The following is a 24,242-nucleotide window of genomic DNA, read 5'->3' on the forward strand; positions in this document are numbered from 1 at the left end:
AGAAAGTGCACTAGAGGGTTGGAAAAAGTAGATCGAGGAAAGGGGTAATTCAGGTCTCCACGATTGCTCCCTCTTATCATCATTACACTTAAGATGTCGGACCTCCTTCAATTGGCACCTAGATAGTGGCATCTTCCTTAAAGTCATTCTCATTCCATGTATACACATTTATCACCTGCACTTATGGATTGATGGGTATACCTAGGAATTGTCCTTCCCCTTGAGGATGACCCCTTTTGCACAACCACACGCTGAAATGTTGAGCGAAGAAGTCAAGTCGTTAGCAAGGTTGATAACTTGATGTGCCCTAGAGGACCCAAGATACCCCTAGGTTGGCCTTGTACATACTTGTTGGATGTTGCCTTATTCCAGAGTCCAGAAGAGGATGGTGATCACTTGAGACACTTTCGGAGGGTTGGGACACCTCTTCTTGATGCCAAAGACACGCCCTAGGGTTTCCATGTCACCTATGCAAACCCTAGGAAGGTGATGCAGGGCTTCTTGATGATGACATCTTGGATGAGGAGATGTGGCCTGGAGATGCACCCATTCAATTTGATGTTGTATCTTGGAGTGAGGAGCACTTTTGGACCCACTTTGTCACTTGATGGAAATGCTCATTTAATGAGGATAATGTCATGTTGGAGAACTATTTTTCCCACATGTGTGGAGAAAATTGTCATTTTATTGTGATTTATCATTTTGTAAAGCTATCTTTAGGTTGGCTTGTGACTTAGTAACCTTGTTGGATGATTTAAGTCAAACTTTTAGGGCTTTTAATTGTAAATTTAGGAAATTGACTGGTTATCCTCTTATAAATGGATGGGAGTCCAACTCCTTTGGATTATGGACACACACTCATCATTTCTCTTTTGGAGGAGTGTGCACTAGTAAATTCCTCTTTTTTCTTGGATTTAATGGTTGTGTGTGAATTGTCTTGGGGAAGGTATGTTTTGCATGGAGAGGATTTCTTTGGATTGATGAAGTGATGGTTGCTTGAATGGCGTATGTTTAATGCTATTTTCTTCCATTTTGCATGAAATATTTGAAATTAGGGTTTGCCATATGCCATATTAAAAAGTGCAATATCTTTTGTATGCAAAATTTGTGATCAAGTATCCATCAAGTGAACTAGTTTTCTTGCATGCTTTGGCATTAAATCTCCTCTATAAGAAAGTCACTAGGGTTTCTAAGTAAAGAAAATTGTCTTCCACCCTCTCTATCCAAGGTCCTTCTATCTTGGTCTTGCCCTAATTGACTCCATTGCCTAATTGATTAGATGCAATAGTCTTGGTGTGTTGATCAACCTTAAATTTCCCTTTTTTTGTTTATGGTAAATTGTGTTAGGGTTTGGATAAACTGCCTTTTATAGTAATTTTGTACCTATATATTATAGTCCTTTAGATAGGAGTTGCATCTATTAATGTTTGAAAAACAAAATCTATCATTTTATGCCTGTTTTATCACAAATTTTAGGGCTGACGTCTAGACTATTTTTGCTGTTTTGTGCATTTTCAGCCATTGAAAACTATTGTTTAACATATCCCTTGTTTACCTCTTTGAACAGCATCAAACCTTTGTTGATCTTACCATTTTTGGGCTGTTTTGATTGCTATAATACTGTTTTGCAATGCTGTAAATCTGCATACATATAAAACCCTAACTTATAACAGCATTCTTTAGTTGATGGTGGCTAGTTTTCTTGCATCCTTTGACCTTAAATCTCCTCTATAAGAAAGTCAGTATGGTTTCTAAGTAAAGAAAATTGTCTTCCACCCTCTCTATCCAAGGTCCTTCTATCTTGACCTTGCCCTAATTGACTCCATTGCCTAATTGATTAGAGGCAGTAGTCTTGGTGTGTCGATCAACCTTAAATTTCTTTATTTATTTGTGATAACTAGGGTTGGGGTTTGGCTAAAACTGCATTTGTAGTAATTTTGTACCTATCTGTTATAGTGCTTTAGGTAGGAGTTGCATCTATTAATGTTTAGAAGGAAAAAGCTATCATTTTATGCATGTTTTACCACAAAATTTAGGGCTGACGTCTAGGTTATTTTTGCTGTTTTGTGGATTTTCAGTCATTGAAAACCATTGTTTAACCTATCCCTTGTTTACCTCTTTGAACAGCCTCAAACCTTTGTTGATGTTACCATTTTGGGGCTATTTTGATTGCTGTAATACTGTTTTGCATGCTGTAAATCTGCATACCTATAAAACCCTAACTTATAAGAGCATTCTTTAGTTGATGACGGCTAGCAGGAAATCTTACTTGAACATCTATAGATGACATTTTGGCCTCCAAGGCGTTGCAAGTACTTCCCTCTATCGTATGAGCTTGTTGTCGACCCCTAAGTCTGTCTTTATTGAAGAACTTTTAGGATTTTTAGATGCAAGTTCCTTAGAAAGCTATTTGGCTTAGATTTCTAGGTCATCTAGCCTCTAAATCTCGCCAGGGAAGCCTCCCTTGTGGGGATAATATCCAACCACAAAATAGCCAGTGGGGAGAAACCACTAAGCTGACAGTGTGGTGGTAGATCCCATTGTAGCCCAAAGACCTAGATCATCTAGTGAGGCTTTGCACTAGGTTGCTAGATTATGCTGTAATAGTCCTCTGTGATTTTGTTTTCACTACATTATTGCTAACATTTTCATGAACTATTATTGTTTATTGCATCTATAAACATGTTTCAATTATTGATGTAACAAGGGTTCAAGTTCCATAGAGATTGTGATGTTTTATGTTAATCTTTGAAAAAACATTTGACAACATTCTAGTTATTTATTGACAAGTAAATTTGGACCTCGAAATGGAACATATGAGAAAATAGAGGACACCCATATGGACATGGTGCACACCGTTATTAAAAATAATGCTGGCAAATGCTTTCCCTTTCTGAGAATCACTTAGATAGAGGAAGCATGTGACTTGGATAGGATGAGCACAGAGACAACACGTAAAGCATAGCTATGCATTATGCTTACCCATTTTCTTTGAAGGAGGAGCTGCTTCACATTTCTTTTATGACAAAAGCAGAAAAGGACAACAACACTTACTGTGTATGAGCAAACTTTGCCATTTCAGATGCTTTCTTTCCTTTTTCTCAGCAGTGAAGGCACCTGATCCTAGAGGAGGTGACACTTCTTTATATTCAGATTTGAAAGAAAGTGTCAGGATTAAACAATTCTTTATTGAGACATTTAGTAGCAGCAGAGAACCTCTTGCTCTTCTTATCTTCCACAAATCTCCACCACCACCTCCACTGCAAGCGAGGTGTTCAATGGTGGCCTGTCACCTATTGCCCATCATGATGCAGACATTTTTTGGGTAATATATGATTTAATCTAGTTTTGCTTGACTCTGACTCTGACTCTCTAAATTTCGTGTTTGCGTTGAACTGATTGTTTTCCTAGTAGTGTGTTTATATCAGTGTTGCAAACATCTCTATAACATCCCGATTTTATCTCAAAATCATGATTTTTTGGCCTAGCCGATGTTTGCGATTTTTAAAGATATTTTTATTGTATCTTAATTTTGCCGATGTTTGCCGATTTTTTACCGATATTTTCCCGATTTTTACGATTTTTTGGTTTTCCGGACCCTTGCCGATTTTATCCCAATGCCGATGTTCGCAACATTGGTTTATATGCATTTATTTTGAAATTGTTTATCTTAATGCGCATTTCTTCATATGTATTTGAAATTCGATTTTGTAGTTATAAACGTCTCTAGAACCTGATCTCAACCATTAAATCTTTTCTTAAATTTACTCCCACTCTCAATTGTTTTTGGACAGCTAGAGTGTGTTTTAGCTTGTTGACCATCATCGAATTATGTGCAGAATTCTCATCTTAGACAACAACATTCACCTAATAGGTACGCTCCCTTGAGGTTGGAATATTGTTAGTCCAAACAGAAAGACTTCCAACAGTGACATGGTTGGCTGTCTAGAATTGTTACGAAGATTTGTCTGTGCAGGTTTCTGTGATAACAGGATTCAAATCAAATGGGTTCTTATAGATTGTGTTAGGATTATTGTGATATATCAAGAGTTTTTAAAGGTCTTGATATTATTGCCTTAAGAAATCGTGATATTTTCTCATCATTGATATCTTATATTGCAATATATTCAAAATATTGCAATATGGTTCGATAATATTGCTTTGGCTTTTTTAACCTCATTTTGAGAAACATAATTAGGGGATGGAGAGTAGAGGTGTTTTGTAACATTTTTTATGAGTTAATGATTAGAGTTCTAGTGTTTTCATTGCCATTAATAGAGCTATTTTCCAGTTGGGACTGATTTCGATCTACTATTTCCATATTCCTAGGTATGCATAAAAAATTATGCTTGCTTTTTTATTTGAGATTTAGTGTAGGATTTGCAATGTCTGTTAGATTTGCCTCTTTTTGCTGACTTTTAATGGGAGATTTAATGCTTATCTAGCTCTGATTTTTCATTTGCAGGATTCTTTTGTGTTGATTTCTATTTCCTTTTTTGCCCTAGGTTTTATGAGTTCTCTAGGAAATTATTGAAGGCATTGGACCCACTATTGAAATATTGTAAGCTAAATGGTCCTCATAATTGACAGAGGTCGAGGTGGAAGTTGTGTGGGAGGGAAATGAATGGTGGAATTGACTACTTGAAATACCAACTTTCAAAAATTACAAGGCATAAATACAGATTTGCCTTGAGCTGTCCAATTGAAGGATTAACTCCTACTTGTGATATATGATGAAAACATTGTAATATGTTAATGAAGTAGCCTTTGCATAATAGTCTCTGTATGAAGTAATGATGAGCAAAAAAGATAGAGGTTGGGGACAAGGATCTCATAGAAATAGTTAAGAGATTTGGGGATAAATTATTGGAGATAGGGGATGGTTGAATTGAATATTTATGGTCACCTATTATTATATAAAGGGACATATTGTACAATAGAAACACACTCGAGAATTGAGTGATTCAATAGAATTCCTGTTTGGGGGTTTCTAGAGTGTAAACTCCTAGAGCCCCTCGCTTGATATGTTTGACTACATTTGTTTCTTATTATCATTTCCAACATTTGGTATTAGAGCTCCATGGTTGTGATCTATGGAAGATCTCAAAGAATGAAGATTGTGGTAGAGTTGGTTATTGGTAATGCGTTGTGTTGTTAGAGAAAGAGGTGGGAGTATTTATATGCCTATACATTGTGTACAATGTTGGAGGAGGCAAAATCAAGATAAGCGAGCTGTAGCTACAAATTGTGGAGAAGAGCAATGTGGAACATATGTTGATTTTCATTATTTTTTTAAAGGAGATGAAATCAAACAAATTAAATGTGGCAACAGATTTTTGAAGGAAAACTCGTTTTGTGGTAGTCTATTTTCATTATTTTTGGCATGGACTGATTAATTTTGTTTTTGATGGTGGAGTAGATCTGTGCATTTTTTTAGAGTATACTGATTGTGAACATGAATTTTAGGATGTGCTATAAAAGAAACAAAGTAGCGTCACCAAATAAAGACATAATACCATTGTGGACTATAGATTGTGCTTGTGAGATGTTGTGAAGGGAAAAGAATTTGCTTATAGTCTTTAAGGTCATGGGGTAGGAGTTATCAGTATAACCAACAAGGAATTTGTAAGTATGGTTGTGTGAATAGTTGAATATGTTGAAAAGTCAAGAAAATAACTATGTAATGAAGGAGCTATCTCAATGTCCTTTGCTTGATATGTTTGATTATATTTACTGCTTATTATTATTATTTCTAAATTCTAATACATATTGCCACATATTCAATTATCAATATGAACAAGAAGAAAGATGCGAGAGAATCATTAAGATTCAAAATTGCAGCTGGAGGAACTGCAAAAATCTCAAGAACCACATGCTTCTCAAGGGTGGGGGGAACTAAGGGGGGTGAAATCCAATGCTTAGCCACACCTTCCATAATGCCCTCGACAAGCTCGCCTTTCTTTGTTTCAATGTTAGTTCCTGGGGCATAACCTTCTATTAAATTGCTGTTTAAAATAAGGGAGAAGTAGGAAGTCAACAAGATTGTGGCTAAATGTTTTCTATGGAGTGGCATTCCTTTCAGTATTGTCAATAACAACTTGTTCTACTAGTCAATGTTTGAAGCTGCTACTATTATTGGTTTGGAGTGCAAGGGCCCTACCTACGAGGAGTTGAGAGGGCCTCTCCTTCAAGGGGAAAGATCCAATTGCATTCTTAGATTGGATGAGCTTAGGGAATTATGGGAGATGGGAAGGGTTGGACCATTCTTAGTTTCTTGGTTAATTGTCCCGGGGGGACAATGTTTATGAAATTTGTTGATGCATCTGCATATGTTAAAGATGCATAGTTATTATGTGAATCGTTGGAAGGGTTCATCTAGGAGACAAATCTGTAGCATGTTCTCCAAGTAATAATCGATAATGCTTCTAATAATGTAGTTACTGTCAACTTGCTTATTCAGAGTTATTAGACTTTGTATTGGATTCCTTGTGCCTCCCATTTCATTGATTTGATTTTAGAGAATACAAGCTAAAGTTCTTGGACAAGGATATCATTGAATTGGTTAGGAGTATCATCAAATTTATATATAATTATGTATATGTTGTCAGCCTCATGAGATAATTCACTAGGAAGAAAGAGTTGGTGCATCTCATCACTGTCTTCATTTCTCTTCAGTCTCTCCTCATTGCTATGTTGGAGGTGAAAATAATGTTTATTTTAGATGACTAGGATGCTTGTGCATCCAACAATAAACTATATGGGAAAGCCATAGCTTGACTAGTGTACCAACAAAGTTTTTGGATGTGGGGTGCATGGTGTGTTGCTTACCCTTGGTTGTATCATGATTGACATACATGTTGGAGATAACTTACTCAATGTGGCACACTTCCTTGAAGAAATGGAGACTTAGAGGGCATGATGACATTCTTCATGATGCACACAAGAGAGTTATTTTCTTTCTTATGAATGATTCATCTCATAGGAGGATTTTTGGGCATCTTGGGGGATACCTTTAATCCCTAGATGGCATGGAGACACTTGGTTGTTTTTATGGAGGCTTGTACTTTATTTGAAGATGCTTGGGTTGAGGAATGATCAGGGTAGGTGTGCTAGACATGGAGGTACACATGGCTTAGGAGGAAACATTGGAGCTTGGAAGGCCTTTGGAGGAGGAGCGTTGGACATTTTTTGAGGAGTGTTTACCCTTGGAACTTTGCTTGTTTGATGTGTATGCCTTGAAGCTTGACATTTGTCACCTAAAGTGGGAGTGCTCCACATGTGGGCCTATCTTGTGTAGAGTTAGGTTGCTTGTAGTGGACTAGGTCCATTTTGTGTGTTGGCATCCCTTACCTTTTATATTGTAGAAATTTCTGTGACCTTATATTTTTGATGGAAAATGGAAATTTGACCTCTTTCCTGGAGGTTTCTTGGATCTTAACCCCGTGAATTTTCAATCTTAGGGTTCTTTTGAAATGTGATTAAAATAGTAAAAATGGTCAGTATTCATCTTTTAGCTATCCTAATCCACTAGGAAATTTACGAGAAAAGATACCAAAATGTGCACAATTGAAGATGCACGAGAGAGAGAAAGACTAGTACACTTCTCTCAGTCACATCTCTAACACAAGGTGATGAACAAAGATGAGAATGATGAAAGGGATTTCTTTTTCCTTTGTATATATGAGGTAAGGCAGGCCAACAATACATATGTGGGCCTAAACCCTTACAAGCAACCTACAAAGCCACATATAGACCCAAACATGTGGAGCACTACATTCCAAGGGTATACATTTCATGCTCCAAGGTGATGTCATCCACAAGCAAGGCTCCAATTCAAGGGTGCTCCACGAGATGTGTCCATTGCTCCTCCGCGAAGTCTCTAATGACTCCAATGATCCTCCTAAGGCATGCACTCCATTAGGTCCACTCCCTTTGCAAGAACATTGTTACAACCTAGGTTCCCTCCAAGTCAACTCCATGCCTCGATGTAAGCATCCAAGCTACCCCATGTTGTCTCCTCCTTACAAATGCTAAATAGTCCTCAAAAGTAAGGCAATCTCCAAGCAAGCAACCTCCTCCATGTGGCTAGCATGTAGAATGTTACCAAACTGTTTGAAGATCTCCAATGCCTTAAGGAAGGTTGTCATGCAAGTACCCACTGGAGGGTCTCCAACGTGCAAATCCATCACATACCATCTATAGGATAATCATATACTATGTACACCCCAAATCTCACGGAGCACCCCCAAACATAGTATAAACACTTTTGGAGTCACCCCAAAAACTAACATTCCCACTTCATGAGGGAAGTGTTTTCACCAACACTTGTCAACTTTATCTACAATTCCACCAAACCTACTATTTGCAAATCTCTACTTGTTGTAGTCTTGCAATCAACCATTGTCTTCAAAAAAGGAATTGACACCCATTTGTCAAAGAATGCTATCACGATTCACAACATTGTGAACCTCCAAAGATTGTTGACCTCTTGTGAATTTCAAAGAACATAACCTTGGATCATAAGCAACCTGCCAAGCTTGAACATCCCTCAAGTCAACATCATGGGTCAAAATCTTCAGACATCACATCATGAGCTGTGTAGAGTGCCTTGCAAAGATAATCACATCTCCATACAAGACCGAGACAAGTGGATAACATCTATCCAAGTCACAAAGATACAAATCTGCATAAGTCAACTCATAGATCCTAGAATACCAAGCTTGTGGTATAGGTAATAATCCATGTAGGGCTTTCAACAATCTGGAAACATGAGAATCCCTCTCATGCAACTCAAATCTCAGGCAATTGAACCAACCTGATCTAGGTCAACTTCCTAATCTTGAAAGAATCTTGAAGCAAGAGTAACATCATGGTCAATTCCCTCTAGTTGAGAGAATCCAACAAACCTGCCCCTTTACATTAAAAGAATCTCATCAACTGCAATTGTGGAATCAACCTCAACATCATCCTCCATCAAGATGTCACACCTCTCCTTGTCAAGACAACTAGAAGGCTCATAGATGGAAGAAACCAATGTAATATGACTAGCATATCTCCTAGGAGGTATACTCACCCTTACTGAAGATGTAGGTACTATTACTTGTTCTCGAATCACCTCAAAACTAGAAGGCTCAACCAACCTCTCCTTGGAATGTACAAGTCTCGTTGGATAGACAAGTGACCTATAAAGTCCACCTTCTCTCACTCGTTTAGCGAAAATCCTTGGACTAGCTAGACTACAATCATTGATGGTGCATTGTTGTCCCTCAAATGAAAATCTTCTGTTCATTGGAGTACAAAAGTAAGGGTTTTGCTTGCCTAAGTGCTAAGGCTAGCAAAGGGATCCACAAGACAACCACTTTAGCAGAATATTAAATTATTTAACTATTTCCTAAAGTTAGACTTAGGAAAAATTAAAATTCCTAAGCTAACTTATGATTTAATCTCAACCCTTCATCATGATCTAATCTCAACTGTTGAAAGTGACTTTAGGGTTTGGGTTGAAATTATAAGAGGAGATAGAGTGAAGTGGAGATCAGTTCAAAGAGCACAGAGTCTATGATTGGTTCAACAAGGAAGAGGGTTTGCAACAGTGAGTGATCAAATCAACGACAAAGAGGTAGTCCAGAACCAGCGTGACCGTAGAGTGCACATATGTGTGTAGAAGGCAGAATCAATGCGGCCATATGATAGCACAAGTGTGGAGGGGTTGTATCAGTTGTTGAAGTTGGATTTGCCGTAAAAGGGAAGCATTCCCTTATATAAAAATTTCCAGAGTTTATTTGTTGAGCTAATGGAAAACACACACAAAGTTGCAGGTTTTCCTCGGAGTTGGGGTTTTGAATGTGTTTGTGTTCAATGTGTTCAATGTGTTTGTCCCCTGATTTATTTATTTTTCCGCTGTGCATGCTAAGTTAGAAAACTTAGCGTATTTGCAATTTATGTTTCTAGTGCAGCTATTGTTTGTATTTTTGGTTTTTATACTTAGAAAAGTGCGAATCAGTTATTGGGTTTTAAGGAAATCATCTCCACTGTACACTTTTTCCATACAAGAAACTAAAAAAGAAGGTTATTCTTCCAACTAGGAACAAATAGAACACCACTCAACTTAAGAACACGAAATGAAGGCATCTATGAGGAAATGGAGCCAGCTCCTCTCGCAATATAAGTAGCATCATCACAAAGATCCACACTCATCACTCCCTCTTGCTCCTAAAATCGACTAAATAATAACTTGTCATAAGTCTTATCATGCATAAAACAGATCTGAAATCATTTATGACAGCTGTAAATACATCGAATCTGCCCTCTATTTTTCAATATTGATGTTAAGTCACTTAACAATTGCATCCTTAACTCATGTCAAATCAACGAGACATATAAATGCTGGAAATTACAAAAACCAGGATGAAATAGATGGTTGAAAGTCAAATCTGCAATAAAGACAATTTTGGACAGCAGAAAACTTCATATATATGCATAAAGATAGCATAGTCGACTCTTACCCCAATTCTAGTACAATCTTGTATCTCTCCAAAACCCTAGCTAGGGAAAACAATGTAAACCCTAGATCACACCAAGTAGTTCCAACAAGCTAGCATCACACAAGAATGTCCTCCAAGGCAAGGTCTCCTCTTTTTCTTCTCTCCAACAAGCATAACCTAGGGTTTCATCTCAAAACCCTAGTCTTCAAGTCTCCAAGGGATGAAACTCTAACCCTAGTATTCAAGATGCTCCAAGAAGCTCCAAGAAACCTTAGCACCTGCAAGACAAGAGAGATAAAGTACACTGAAGATGCACAAGAGAGAGGCAGACAGTAGACTAGTGCACTCCTCTTAGTCACATCTCTAACACAAGATGGTGAACAAGGACGAGAATGATGAAATGACTCTCTCCTTCCTCTATATATATGAGAGGTAAGGGAGGCCAACAATAAATATGTGGCCTGAAACCCTTACAAGAAACCTACAAAGCCACATGTAGGCTCACGTATGTGGAGCGCTACACTCCAAGGGTATACATGTCAAGCTCCAAGGTGATGCTGTCAAATGCAGTGATGTGATTTTGTATCAGGCTGTAAGGACTCAAGAGAGAACTTAGGATTCAATATCAACATGTGATGTATCACTTAATATCTTTAGACTTTTACAGCTTATATATCAGTTTTCTTTCCATATTTATATGGCAATGTGTTTGTTTGATGTTGTTGCTTTAAATGTTAAAAAAATGAATGAAAACGAATATTTTGGTACTTTTTAAAGTTTGCCAATATTTTTCAAGATTTTACTGATAATTTGTCTTCCAGATCCTGGTTGATAAATTTACCGATATGATATTTGCAACATTGGAACTTCTAATATTAATGATTGTGGAGAGAAAACACAGAAAGATGAAAACATTTAATAGAAATGGAAATGTGCATTTTGGGTATTACTTTTTTGAATGTTCCTTTCTTGAGGCATGTTCCTGTGTTTGATAAATGACTGAAGTTTTTTTATCTTATTATTGTTTTCTGCAAGGGCATGAGCTTGTTAACATTGGTTGAATGCAGATGAATCTTCAGACTGAAAAAGAACCAAATTCTGTGGAAGAAAAAAATATGTCTAGCTCCCATCTCTACAAGAACTCAGAGTACTTAGATTGAATAGAGTGAAGCAGTATGAAGAAAGCAGTGGTTGGTGTTATGTGGATGAAGAAGTGGTTTGGAGGTGTGCTGATTGCTTTCTTAATTGGAGTTTTGGTCCTTAGGTACAGTTTTACAAAGAATGTTCCCCAAAAGTCATCACCTTTTAGTTTTTTCACTGAGCATCCTTCAGAAGCACTTCATCTAGAGCGCAATGTTGTTATTCAGTCTTCTGAACCTCCAGAAAGCATTGATCAAGTGGAGCTGTCCTCTTCCATTGCTGCCGAAACACTTAATGGTCTTTTTACCGAAAGAAATCTTTCCAAGGAAGAGAATCAAGTTAAACTAACATGGAATGAAATGAAGAAATTGATTTCTCGCTCAGACCTTTTACCTGAAGCAAGGGAGGGTGTAAAAGAGGCAGTGGTTGCATGGAAGGATCTTATGGGATCTATTGAACAGGAGAAAGCATCCAAAGTGGCCGAGAATGGCAGCTTTAAGAATACGACAAAAGATAAACAGTGCCCCTTTTCTCTTAGTGCTATGAATGTGACAGATAATCAGGCAGGTGGTTTTCTGTTGCAGATTCCTTGTGGTCTTACTCAAGATTCCTCTATCACAATTGTTGGCATTCCAAGTGGGCTTCTCGGTAAATTCCAAATTGAACTTACAGGGGCACAACTTCCAGAGGAGCCAGATCCTCCTATTATATTGCATTATAATGTGCGTCTCCAAGGAGATAAGCTTACAGAGGACCCTGTCATAGTGCAAAATACATGGACCATAGCACGTGACTGGGGTGACGAGGAACGCTGTCCTCATCATTCTGATAGTAAAACAAAAGGTAGAGTTAATTCACCGACCCTCTTGTCCATTTTCTCATATTTTATATTAAGAACAAGTGTAAAGATTTGGAAAATTAATTAGATAAAGTTGGAAAAAATGGAGAGAATTTCACTTTAATGTGTCTAATTACTAAACAAAATTCCTTTGTATGAAAGCCTCTATGTATAGAAGGAAGTCTTTATTTGGAAGGATTTTAATGTCCAAGCTAACTAATCTTTCTTCATTTTTTTTCCTAATTAGTCATTTTTCTTCATTTCTGAACTAGTTTTTGTCAGAGGACTAGTTTGTTGATATTTGTAAAATATGTTTTCATTAATTTGGAAAAATTGCTTATTGGATACTGAAAGAATGGAGAGCATGGTAGCACACACACAACATCATGCAAGAAAAGCCTCCAGGGAAATAGACCACCTAAGCATAGGAAGTAAAAACTTAAAAGACGTGAGGCAACAAAATGTGACAGTTGACAGAGGTCAGGGTAATTCTGCTTATCCAACCTTTTGAACTGCTACCTTGTGTTTGGTCATTCTGAATGAAACAAAGGCATCGTGAAGAAGAGGACTAAGCTGGGTCTTCCAACCTCTGATGCTTTCCTTGTGCAGTTATGGGTGGGTGCTTGTTACTTGGGATAGGTAACTTTCTCAGCTCCTGGAAAAGAAACACAGGCCTTTTCTAAGATGTTGTTTCACTGTTTCCTTATGGATGTGGGATGCTTGTCTATCTAAGATATCATCCTTATGGACGTGGGAAGCTTCTCTATCTAAGGGCAAGTGTTGGCATCTTAGTGATAACCATCCTCATCTGGGCTCTGGAACATGGTATCGTCCATCAAACAGGGTCAAGGCTAGCTAGAGGGCGTCCTAGGTCCCTCTGGGCACATCATCAAATAATCCATCACCCAAGCTATTAGGTTCAGTGTTTTAGCATTTGGAGGCTCATCAAGGGGTGTAGCATCATGTGGAATCACATCAAGGTCAAACACTCATCTTTGGAGGGCCAACATTGGGGCCAAAAAGTTATATCTGCTCTCTAAATGCGGCAAAGAATCCACTAGAAGGTGCTGAAGAAGAATGGAGCTATCCCTCAAGGGATCTCTGCTGCATATGTGATACCACCTGAACAAAACCTCTCAAGATCAAGTGAGATCAACTTCATTAGGGACATAAAACCATTAAAGCATCATAGTGAACCATATCTAATGCTAAGGGCACAAGAATACTTCACACAAAACTCACCTTCAAATGTCTAACTAGATTAGGATTTGTAAACAAGTTACCTCACTTATGTTAGGGATGATTAGGTCAACAACCCTATTAGGTGTTTCCAACCTCCAAGGGGAGCCAAGGGGAGTGGCATGTCCTAGGTCAGCCCATCAATCCATAGGTGTGTGTAACAATAATGGTCATGGAGTGGGAGGGACTTCAAGGAAGGTGCCACAACCATGAGACCAACTAATGGGGGGTCCAACATCGTACGTGTAATGGTGTAAGGAGGGAGCAACTGTTGTGGCATGAGCAACCCCTTTCCTTGGCTTGATTTTTCCACCCCTATGTTGCATGTTTTGCAATTTGTCTTTATTTGGTGCATAGCTTAGAAGACCAAGCTTGCTTTTATGTTTTTCCAATACCCCTTTAAGATGTAGCAGTTTCTCGCTTATCATGGTTGGGACATTTAAGAGTTCCTTTATTTAGATGAAGCATTAAATGCTTTGAGGAACTAGGTGATGTTTACTAAGGGGGGTATGTTATGAAACCAACTCACAAAAAGATAGAAAAGATAGATCAACGCCTTAGAATTCAGCCTCTTCGAGGGGGCAACCTCCTTTACATTACATAAAAAGACAATTCTTGGATGATTCAAATGACAAAACTTCCTTTCTATATATAGGAGTCTAAGGAGTCGCAATATAACCCAGCCGACCTAACAATAATAATATAAAGACACAAAAATAACAATAGAGGGATTCTATGGGGCACAGTAATAACAATATGGGGACAATAGGGGCACAACAATATTAATAAGGGATACAACTACAATAGTAATGTGGTAATCACTAATATTATAGGGACCTAACATGCCCCTCTCCTTCAAAAAAGTGTTGTCTTCAACGCTTGAGTAGTTCTGGATGCTTCTGTATAAAATTCTCATCCTCCCATGTGGAATCTTCAGTGGATAAGTTCTTCCACTTGATGAGATACTCCGAAATTGATCGATTTCGTAACTGTCGAGTTCTTGTTTCTGTGACTGCTTCCGGTTCCAATATAATTTTTCCTTCCTCGTCAAGTTCTGGCAATATTGTTTGAATTGGGAGCTTGTCGCCTATAACCTTATTTAAACATGAAACATGGAAAACTGGGTCACTCGAGAAGCTGCAGGAAGCTCCAATTTGTATGCCATAGTACCAATCTTTTGCAACACCTTGTACAGACCATAATACTTTGGTGATAATTTATTATCCTTCTTAGCTTGCTTGAGGGACATTTGTTTATATGGTTGTAGCCGTAGGAATACCCAATCACCTATATCAAAACTTCTTTCGCTGCGATGTTGATCTGCCTGTTGTTTCACTCTATTCTGCGGCAACACGAGGTTATCCTTTAAGAGTTGGAGGACTTGTTGTTGATGCTCGATGTGATGTTCCACTGCTTGAACCTTAGAATTTTCTCTTAAATATGATGTGATGGATGGTGGCTGATATCCATAAAGTGCCATAAATGGAGTCATTTTTGTTGTTGTATGGAAGGAAGTGTTATACCACCATTCAGCCAGAGGCAACCATTTGACCCATTGTGTCTGTTTATCAGATACAAAGCAACGAAGATATCCTTCCAAACATTTGTTTACTATCTCAGTTTTCCCATCAGATTGAGGATGATAAGATGAGCTATGAGCTAACTGAGTACCGAGACAAGAAAATAATTCTGTCCAAAAATTTCCAGTGAAAATGGGATCTCTGTCACTTACAATAATCTTTGGGTTTCCATGTAGCTTTTGAATTGTTTCCATAAATGCAATAGAAACTGCATTGGCTTTAAATGGATGTGATAATGCACAAAAGTGTGCATACTTGGTAAGTCTGTCAACTACCACCATGATGACACTCTTTCCCTTAGACTTGGGTAAACCTGTGATAAAATCCATTGAAACCTCCTCCCAACGTTGGCTTGGAATGGATAAAGGTTGTAATAGACCCGGGGTCTTAATTGTTTCAACTTTATTTTGTTGGCAAACCAAACATTCTGCCACAAACTTTTGAATATCCGATTTAAGGGCATCCCAAAAAAATTCCTTCTTAACCCTATGGTAAGTTTTTAAAAATCCTGAGTGCCCTCCTAAGGGAGAAGTGTGCAATTCCATAAGAATATTTTGTTTGAGTTGGCAATTCTTACAGAGGTATAAGCGATCTTTATACCATAATGAATCATTTTGCCAGCTAAATGTATCCGATGTACTGGAATCTTGTTGTAACTTTCGAATAAGTGCCCACACTTCTTCGTCATTCTTCCATTCCTCCCTTGCTTCGTTTATCCAATCTGGTTGGATAATAGAAATGGCGCACAACAATGCTTCCACATCCTCATCCTTTCTTGAGAGTGCATCTGCCACCACATTTTTCTTCCCTTTTTTGTAGATAATTTCAAAGTCATAACCCAACATCTTTGTGACCCACTTTTGTTGCTCTTTAGAGGATAATTTTTGTTCTAAAAAGTATTTAAGGCTATCATGATCCGTTTATCCGTTTTTACCTTTAAGTGTCTTCCCATTAGGTAGGGTCGCCATTTCTTAAGTGCATGTAGTATTGCCAACATTTCCTTCTCATAAATAGCTTTGTGTAAAAACTTTCCCTTGATTGGACGACTTTCAAAAGCAATGGGTCTTTCATCTTGCATTAAAATAGCACCAATTCCATTTCCTGAAGCATCACATTCCACAATAAAGGTTTTTGTGAAGTCCGGTGTAGCTAAGACTGGTGCTTGGTACATTACCTCTTTAAAATGTTCGAAGGCCTTTGTTGCTTTTGGAGTCCATGAAAATGCATCTTTCTTCAATAATGTTGTTAGAGGTGCTGCTATTCTCCCATAATTCTTAACAAACTTGCGATAATACCCTGTCAACCAGAGAAATCCTTGCAGATGCTTTATGGATGTGGGGATTTTCCATTATTTAATGGCTTTAATTTTGCTAGGGTCTACCTTAACTCTTTCATGAGATACAATATGACCTAGATATTCCACCTCTTGTACTCCAAAGAAACATTTGTATCTTTTTGCATATAATTGTTTCTCCTCCAATAGTCGTAGCACCTTGTCAACATGTTCAACATGATCCTTCCAAAACTTGTTGTAGATTAGTATATCATCAAAAAATACTAACACAAATTTTCTAAGGAAGGGCTTGAAAATGGAATTCATCAAACCTTGAAATGTAGAAGGTGCATTGGTAAGGCCAAAAGGCATGACCAAAAATTCATAATGACCCTCATGAGTTCTAAATGCTATTTTCGGAATGTCTTCAGTCTTCATTCTGATTTGATGACATCCTGAACGAAGATCCAACTTGGTGAAGTAAATTGATCCATGCAATTCATCCAGTAATTCATCAATGACAGGAATGGGAAACTTATCTTTAATAGTGAGCTTGTTGAGCTCCCTATAATCCGGACACATGCGCCATTATCCATCCTTCTTGTGCACCAATACTACTGGAGCAGAGAAAGAACTTTGACTAGGTTGAATTATACCAGCCTCTAGCATTTCTGCAACCATACATTCAATTTCACTCTTTTGGGAATAGGGATATCTGTACGGCCTGATGTTTGGAGGAACACTTCCTGGAATCAGATGAATAGCATGATCATGATCACGAATAGGTGGGAGACCTTTGGGAGTCTCAAATACCTTGGAATGATTGTCCAAGACTTTTTGGAGGTCTGGATAAATAGATGATTTCGGTGTGGAAACATTTAGCGAACATAATTGTGCAATTACACCTCTTTGTTCCTTTTTTAGAAGCTTTGTCATACCGTTGGAGCTGATTATCTTTCCTGGTTTCCCTGCAATACCCCTTATTTCAACTTCCTTTCATTCCGCAAAAAATTTAATGAAAAGTTCTTGAAAATTAAAAGCTATTGTACCCAAGGATTGTAGCCATTGGACTCCTAGTACAACATCAGCACCTCCCATTGGAATGGAAAGCATTGGGCTAGTCAATACATATTCTCCCATGGATAGCTTGATATTATGGCATTTTCCAAAGCAATTTATTGTTCCTACATTTGCAACCATCACTTGACACTCTGGTGTTGGATATAGGAAGCAATTCAATTCTTTTGCTACCTTACAATGAATAAAATTGTGGGTACTTCCTGAATCAATCAACACTATTACCTTTTTCTTCTTGATTTGTTCTTCTATCTTGAAGGTTTGGGGAGTGGTAATTCCAGCCAATGCATTACAAGATATGGTCGGATTCATTTCTTCTTTATCTAGGCTTTGTTCCTGGAGTATATCCTCTTCTTTTGACTTTTCTTGCTCCTTTTCTTCTTCCTCTTCACAATCTATGTAGAATAATTTCTTCTCAACACATTTATGACCTTTAGTGTATTTGTTATCACAACTGTAACAAAGCCCTTTTGCTCTCTTTTCTTACAATTGTTGTGGTGTCAACCTTATAAGTTGTGGAAGACTAGGGGCAACAACACTTCCATTTTTATAGTTGTGAGTGGTATGCTTCCTGGTTGCCATAATTTTGCTTTCCATTTTTCTTGCTAACCTGAATGCTGTTGAAATTTGGTACCGGAGGACAGGTGGTTCCCTAAGGCTTTGATCTTTGGCCTAGGGAAAAGTGTTCAAAAAGAATTTAATTTTTCTCCTAAAGTGACTTTACAATTTTTATAAAGTCAAATTTAATTTAAAAGTGACTTTAAGTGATAAAGTTACTAAAGTCTAATTTTAAAGCGACTTTAATAAAGTCAATGTAAAATTAGAAAGGAAAAGTGACTTTGGAAATAATTGACTAAGTGGGTCTTTATTAAAATGGGGTGAATTAAAAAATAGAAAGTGAGATTTAAATGAGCATTTAATCTCAGCCCTAGATCTCAATCTATTTCAGCCATTGGATTTAGGGATCACCCAAAAGTCACTTAAGGTTAGATTAAAGGAGGAAAATGAGGAAAAGGTCATTCATTTTCTTTCAGAGCAGATTGGGAGAAGGAGAGCAAGAGAGCAAGGGAGATTTTTGGACAGGGAGGAGAAGGAGGCAGCAGCAGCTTGGCACACATTCCAAGGCAGTATTCCAGCAAGTCCGTATAGCTGAGTTAGCATACAGTGAAAGGCAGATTTTTGGGCACGATTTTCAAGGAGGCCGTACAGCAGTTTGCACAGAAATCGAGGAGCAAGAATATGAGTTTGCTGGCACGATTTTCAAGGAGGCCGTACAACAGATTTTCAAGGAGGTCGTACAGCAGTTTTAGGCACAGAAATCGAGGAAATCGTACAGCAGAATTTCTGGCAGCTTGCATGCTTTTCTAGGCAGGCTGTACAACAGAATTTAAGGCTGAAAATTGGCACAGAAATCGAGGAGGCCGTATAGCATTTATTGCTGTTTAGATTTTGTTGTTTGCAAGTTTTTCCAGTTGGCTGTGAGGCACGGAAAACGAGATAAGTTGTAAAAGTTTGCTTGCTGGTTTTTTTGCTGAATATTTCTCACTGTAAAAAGCATTTTCCAGAAATAAGGAGGAGCTCTCGAATTGGTTTTCCCCAAGAGTTGTAGGGGGTTTTTCTAGGGTCACCTTGACAAAAAATCAGTGTGTTTAAATGTGTTAAATGGCTGTTTGTATGTGCTGATTTTTATATTTCTGCATTTTCCAGCATTCTGTAAAATTTCCAGAATTTGTGTTTTCAGCAAAATTTATTTTTCAGTTGTTAAATGTATGGATATGGGAAAGGGCATTTAACTATTTTGGAGAAATAAGGTGAAACTGAAAACCAGGGTGGAAAATGAGAAATTTTTACATGGTATCAGAGCTTGAGTGCTGAAGTGTAGTTTGGGACAGCAAGGAGGAAAACTACAGCCTGCTGATTTTTCATTTAGAAAATTCCAGCAAGCTGATTTTTCACAAACAACAATTTTATTTTTACTACAGCAGTGTTATTTTTCAGTTTTAGGACAACAGGATGTCATTGGGATTGAGGGTGGAGGATAGGTTGGATGGACATACAAATTACAGCGTTTGGAAGGAGAGAATGCAGAGTATCTTTGAGGAGGCAGAAGTCTGGGACATCATGGTGCATACCACACAGAACCTTGTTGTTGTGCCTACTGATGCCACTCAGTTAGCTGATTATAATAAAAAGAACAACAGGGGTAAGAGACTAATTCTAGACGGAGTCAAAGACCATTACATTCCTCATGTGAGAGGAAAGAGAAATGCCCATGAGATGTGGACAGCATTGTCCAATCTCTACCAGAGTACCAATGAGAATCGAAAAATGGTCCTGAAGGAGAAGCTGAAGACCATTAAAATGGGAAATGATAGTGTAGCTGGATATCTCACAAAGATTATTAATGTGAGAGATGAGTTGGCAGTAGTTGGAGAGGACATTCCACCCACTGAGTTGGTGCGGATTGCAGTGAATGGCCTCCCCCGTTCATGGATGAACTTTGCTGATGGGGTTTGTGCACGTGAGACACTTCCCACATGGGAGAGGTTTTGGGATGATTGCATTCAGACAGAGATCAGGAAAGGTCAGCTTGGGGCAGCCAAGCCAGTTGAGCAGGATGAGGATGTAGCACTGTTGGCAGGAGGCAAGAAAGGCAAAGGGAAGAGGCAGGCTTCCACAAGCAATGGTGGGGGCAAAGGCAAAGATAAAGGTAAACATGATAACACACAGAATGACTATTCTAAGGTGAAGTGTTGGAATTGTCAAAAGATGAGACACTATGCAGTTGTGTGTCCGGAGAAGGAGAAGAAGAAGAAGAAGGGGAAGAACCAGAGCATGGCAGCTTCAACAGAGGTTGAGGACTTTGCAGATCGTTTTGACTGCGAGTTTGCGTTCACTGCGTGTAAGTCCTCTAGTGCAGGATCACCTGCCACACAGGTTCAGAGGGAGCATGCTTTTCCCTCGATTGACGGAGCATCTTCGGGTATCTGGTATGTGGACAGTGGGGCTTCACGTCACATGACAGGAGTTTGTGAGTACTTCTCTGAGCTTTCAGAGAGTGGCACTGATATAGAGGTAGTACTCGGTGATGACAGAGTTGTTAGAGCAGTCAGTGTGGGGACACTGACATTTCAGAGGGAGTCCAAACCTCCCTTGAAGGTGTCAGATGTTCTTTATGTGCCAGGGATGAGGAAGAACCTCATATCCGTATCAGCTTTGGAGGACAGAGGATATGAGGTACTGTTCAGGGGAGGACAGGTGTTGATGTATCCCAGGGGCACTCTAGCTGATTCAGCTAGAGTGATAGGTGTACGCCATGCAAAGGTGTACAAGTTTGCATTCCAGCCCCTTTTGGCATTGAGAAGTAGTACCGACAGCAGAGCTAGCAGTTCTGAGCTGTGTGAGATTTGGCACCGCAGGATGGGGCATATGTATCATGGAGCCTTGAGGACATTGCGGGAGATCACTACAGGTGCGCCAGATTTCAGTACTGATCACTTTGATACTTGCAGAGGATGTGCGATGGGCAAGTTTGCCAAATCCCCTTTTCCCAGCAGTGACAGCAGAGCGACTGGGATACTTGATTTGATTCATTCTGATGTGAGCGGTCGAATGTCTCATGTTTCCTTGAGTGGATATGAGTACTATGTTTTATTCATTGATGATCACTCCAGGAGGACCTGGATTTATTTCTTGAAGACCAAGAGTGAGGTCTTCAAGCGGTTTCAGGAGTTTAGAGCTCTTGTGGAGACACAGACAGGTCGGAAGATCAAGTCCCTGAGGTCGGACAATGGGGGAGAGTACACCCTTGGAGAGTTTGTTGACTATTGTGCGGAGGCAGGCATTAGGAGGGAGTTCACTGTTCCTTACAACCCCCAGCAGAACAGGGTTGCGGGGAGGAAGAACAGATCCATCGTAGGGGCTGCCAAAGCCATGTTACATGATCAGGGGTTGCCATTGTTCTTGTGGGCAGAGGCCTGCAACACAACTATTTATTGCAGAACAGGAGTCTGCATCGTGCCTTGGGGCACATGACTCCGGAGGAGGCTTTTTCTAGGAAGAAGCCTGATATTGGTCATCTTCGTATCTTTGGGTGCATTACATACTCCTACATACCCAAGGAGAAGAGGACCAAACTAGAGCCCACTGCAGAGAAGGGTATCTTTGTGGGCTATAGTGAGACCTCAAAGGCCTTTCGGATTTACATTCTTGCGCAGAGGAAAGTTGTTGTCAGGCGGGATGTGAAGTTCGAGGAGGACAAGGCCTTTAGGAGGTCACGGGAGTTAGAGTATCTGGATCAGCCAGACCCTCAGCAGCAGTTGAGTCAGTCGCAGGGATCCAGTGGGCAGGGATCAGGAGGATCTGAAGGTACATCTATGAGGATGTCAGGTCCGTCAGTGAGCAATGGCTCGCCGAGCCAGAGGGGTGGTGCTCCGGACAGCATGCAGAGCAGTTCACAGAGCAGTTCACTAGGGAGTCCACTGATGGACAGTTCACATGGCGCCTCAGCTTCTACAGGTTCAGGTGCAAGCAGGAGGACAACAGATAGATAGTCAGGAGTTCAGGCTCCTAATGATGATGAGGAGGAGGAGTTTCATTCTCCAATGGGAGAAGTACACTCAGGGAAGAGGAAGCCCAAGTGGCTTCAGGACACCTTGAGAGATGCCACATCTGTTGCTGAGCCTAAGAGGCTGGTCAGAGAGAGTAGACCACCTGAGAGGTTTTGTAGTTATATGGCAATGACTACCAGCATTCTTGACTCTGAGCCTTCTAGCTATGAGGAGGAAGCTAGCCAGCAGGTCTGGAGAGAGGCCATGCAGGAGAGGTATTCTTCTATCATGAAGAATGATGTTTGGGAGGTGGTGCCGAGGCCTGAGGGCAAATCCGTGGTTACTTCCAGATGGCTTTACAAGGTAAAGCATGCTGCAGATGGCAGCATTGAGAAATTCAAAGCGAGGTTTGTGGCTAGAGGGTTCTCCCACGTAATGGGAGTTGATTATGAGGAGACCTTCGCTCCCGTGGCTCGTTATACTTCAATCCGCTCCATTATATCGATAGCAGCAGAGATGGGTTGGAAGATCCACCAGATGGATGTGAAGACTGCATTTCTCAATGGCTTCATACAGGAGGAGGTGTACATTGAGCAGCCACAGGGCTTTGAGGTGCATGGGAAGGAGTCCCATGTGTGCAGACTGAAGAAGGCCCTTTATGGCCTGAAGTAAGCTCCCAGAGCTTGGTACTCCAGGATAGATACATACTTGCAGGGGATGGGTTTTACAAAGAGTGAGGCAGATCCGAACCTTTACTATATTGTGATAGGTGAGGAGCCTCTCATTCTGGTGCTATATGTGGATGACTTGGTCATTACAGGTGCGGAGAGACTCATAGAGCACTGCAAGAGAGATCTTGTGGCGGAGTTTGAGATGAAGGACATCGGCTTGATGCATTACTTTTTGGGTTTGGAGGTGTGGCAGGAGGAGGGGCATTTCTTCCTGGGGCAGGGGAAGTATATTGTGGACATCCTTGGCAGATTCCACATGGAGGATTGTAAACCCATGTCGACACCGATGATCACCAACTAGAAGAAGCTTCATGCTTCGGATTCCGAGTTGGTGGATCCCACATTGTACAGGCAGCTGATTGGTTCCTTGATGTATTTGGTCAACACTAGACCAGATATTTGTTTTGCAAGCAACACGATGTGTCAGTTTATGTGTGAGCCTAGGAAGGTTCACTGGGTGGCTGCAAAACACATTTTGCGGTACTTGTAGGGGACAATGGATTATGGTCTGGACTACAGGCAGGGGGATGGAGTGAGATTGGTAGGTTATACTGATTCTGATTGGACAGGTTGTGCTTCTGATAGGAAGAGCACTTCAGGATGCTGTTTTGGGTTGGGTTCGGCAGTAGTGTCATGGTTCAGCCGAAAGCAGCAGTCAATAGCATTGAGTTCAGCGGAAGCAGAGTATATGGCAGCCAGTCTAGCTAGTTGTGAGGCCATCTGGCTTCGCAAGATGTTGTTTGGCTTATTTGGTCAGCCGTTGAGACCTTCAGTGATTTATTGTGATAATCAGAGTTGCATTAAACTCACAGAGAATCCAGTATTTCATGACAGGTCAAAGCATATCGGGATCAAATACCATTTCATCAGAGACTATGTTCAGATGGGAGCTGTGAAGCTTGAGTATATTCCCACTGATGAGCAGGTTGCAGATATTCTTACCAAAGCCTTACCATGGGGCAACCATGACTACTTCAGAGACAAGATGGGTGTGGTGAGGAACACCTTCCTCGGTAAGAGGGAGTGTTGAAATTTGGTACCGGAGGACAGGTGGTTCCCTAAGGCTTTGATCTTTGGCCTAGGGAAAAGTGTCCAAAAAGAATTTAATTTTTCTCTAAAGTGACTTTATAATTTTATAAAGTCAAATCTAATTTAAAAGTGACTTTAAGTGATAAAGTTACTAAAGTCTAATTTTAAAGTGACTTTAATAAAATCAATGTAAAATTAGAAAGGAAAAGTGACTTTGGAAATAAATGACTAAGTGGGTCTTTATTAAAGTGGGGTGAATTAAAAAATAGAAAGTGAGATTTAAATGAGCATTTAATATCAG

The 24,242-nt window shown here is 39.6% G+C and overlaps 1 protein-coding gene across 1 annotated transcript in view; it reads left to right on the forward strand.

Annotated features, from left to right (window-relative positions):
• LOC149246747 (beta-1,3-galactosyltransferase GALT1-like) overlaps window positions 1–24,242 on the forward strand; it is a 76,439-nt gene that overhangs the window by 37,757 nt on the left and 14,440 nt on the right. Inside the window, exon 2 of the mRNA XM_089458009.1 lies at window positions 11,552–12,467. Within this exon, the coding sequence (XP_089314135.1) occupies window positions 11,660–12,467 (808 nt within the window). The 5' untranslated portion in view covers window positions 11,552–11,659. The remainder of the gene's footprint in view (window positions 1–11,551; window positions 12,468–24,242) is intronic.

This window comes from Pinus tabuliformis, chromosome 7 (genome assembly GCF_031772625.1).
Source record: "Pinus tabuliformis cultivar Carrire ecotype Pingquan chromosome 7, CPIR1, whole genome shotgun sequence".
In the NCBI taxonomy this organism is placed as follows: Eukaryota; Viridiplantae; Streptophyta; class Pinopsida; order Pinales; family Pinaceae; genus Pinus; species Pinus tabuliformis.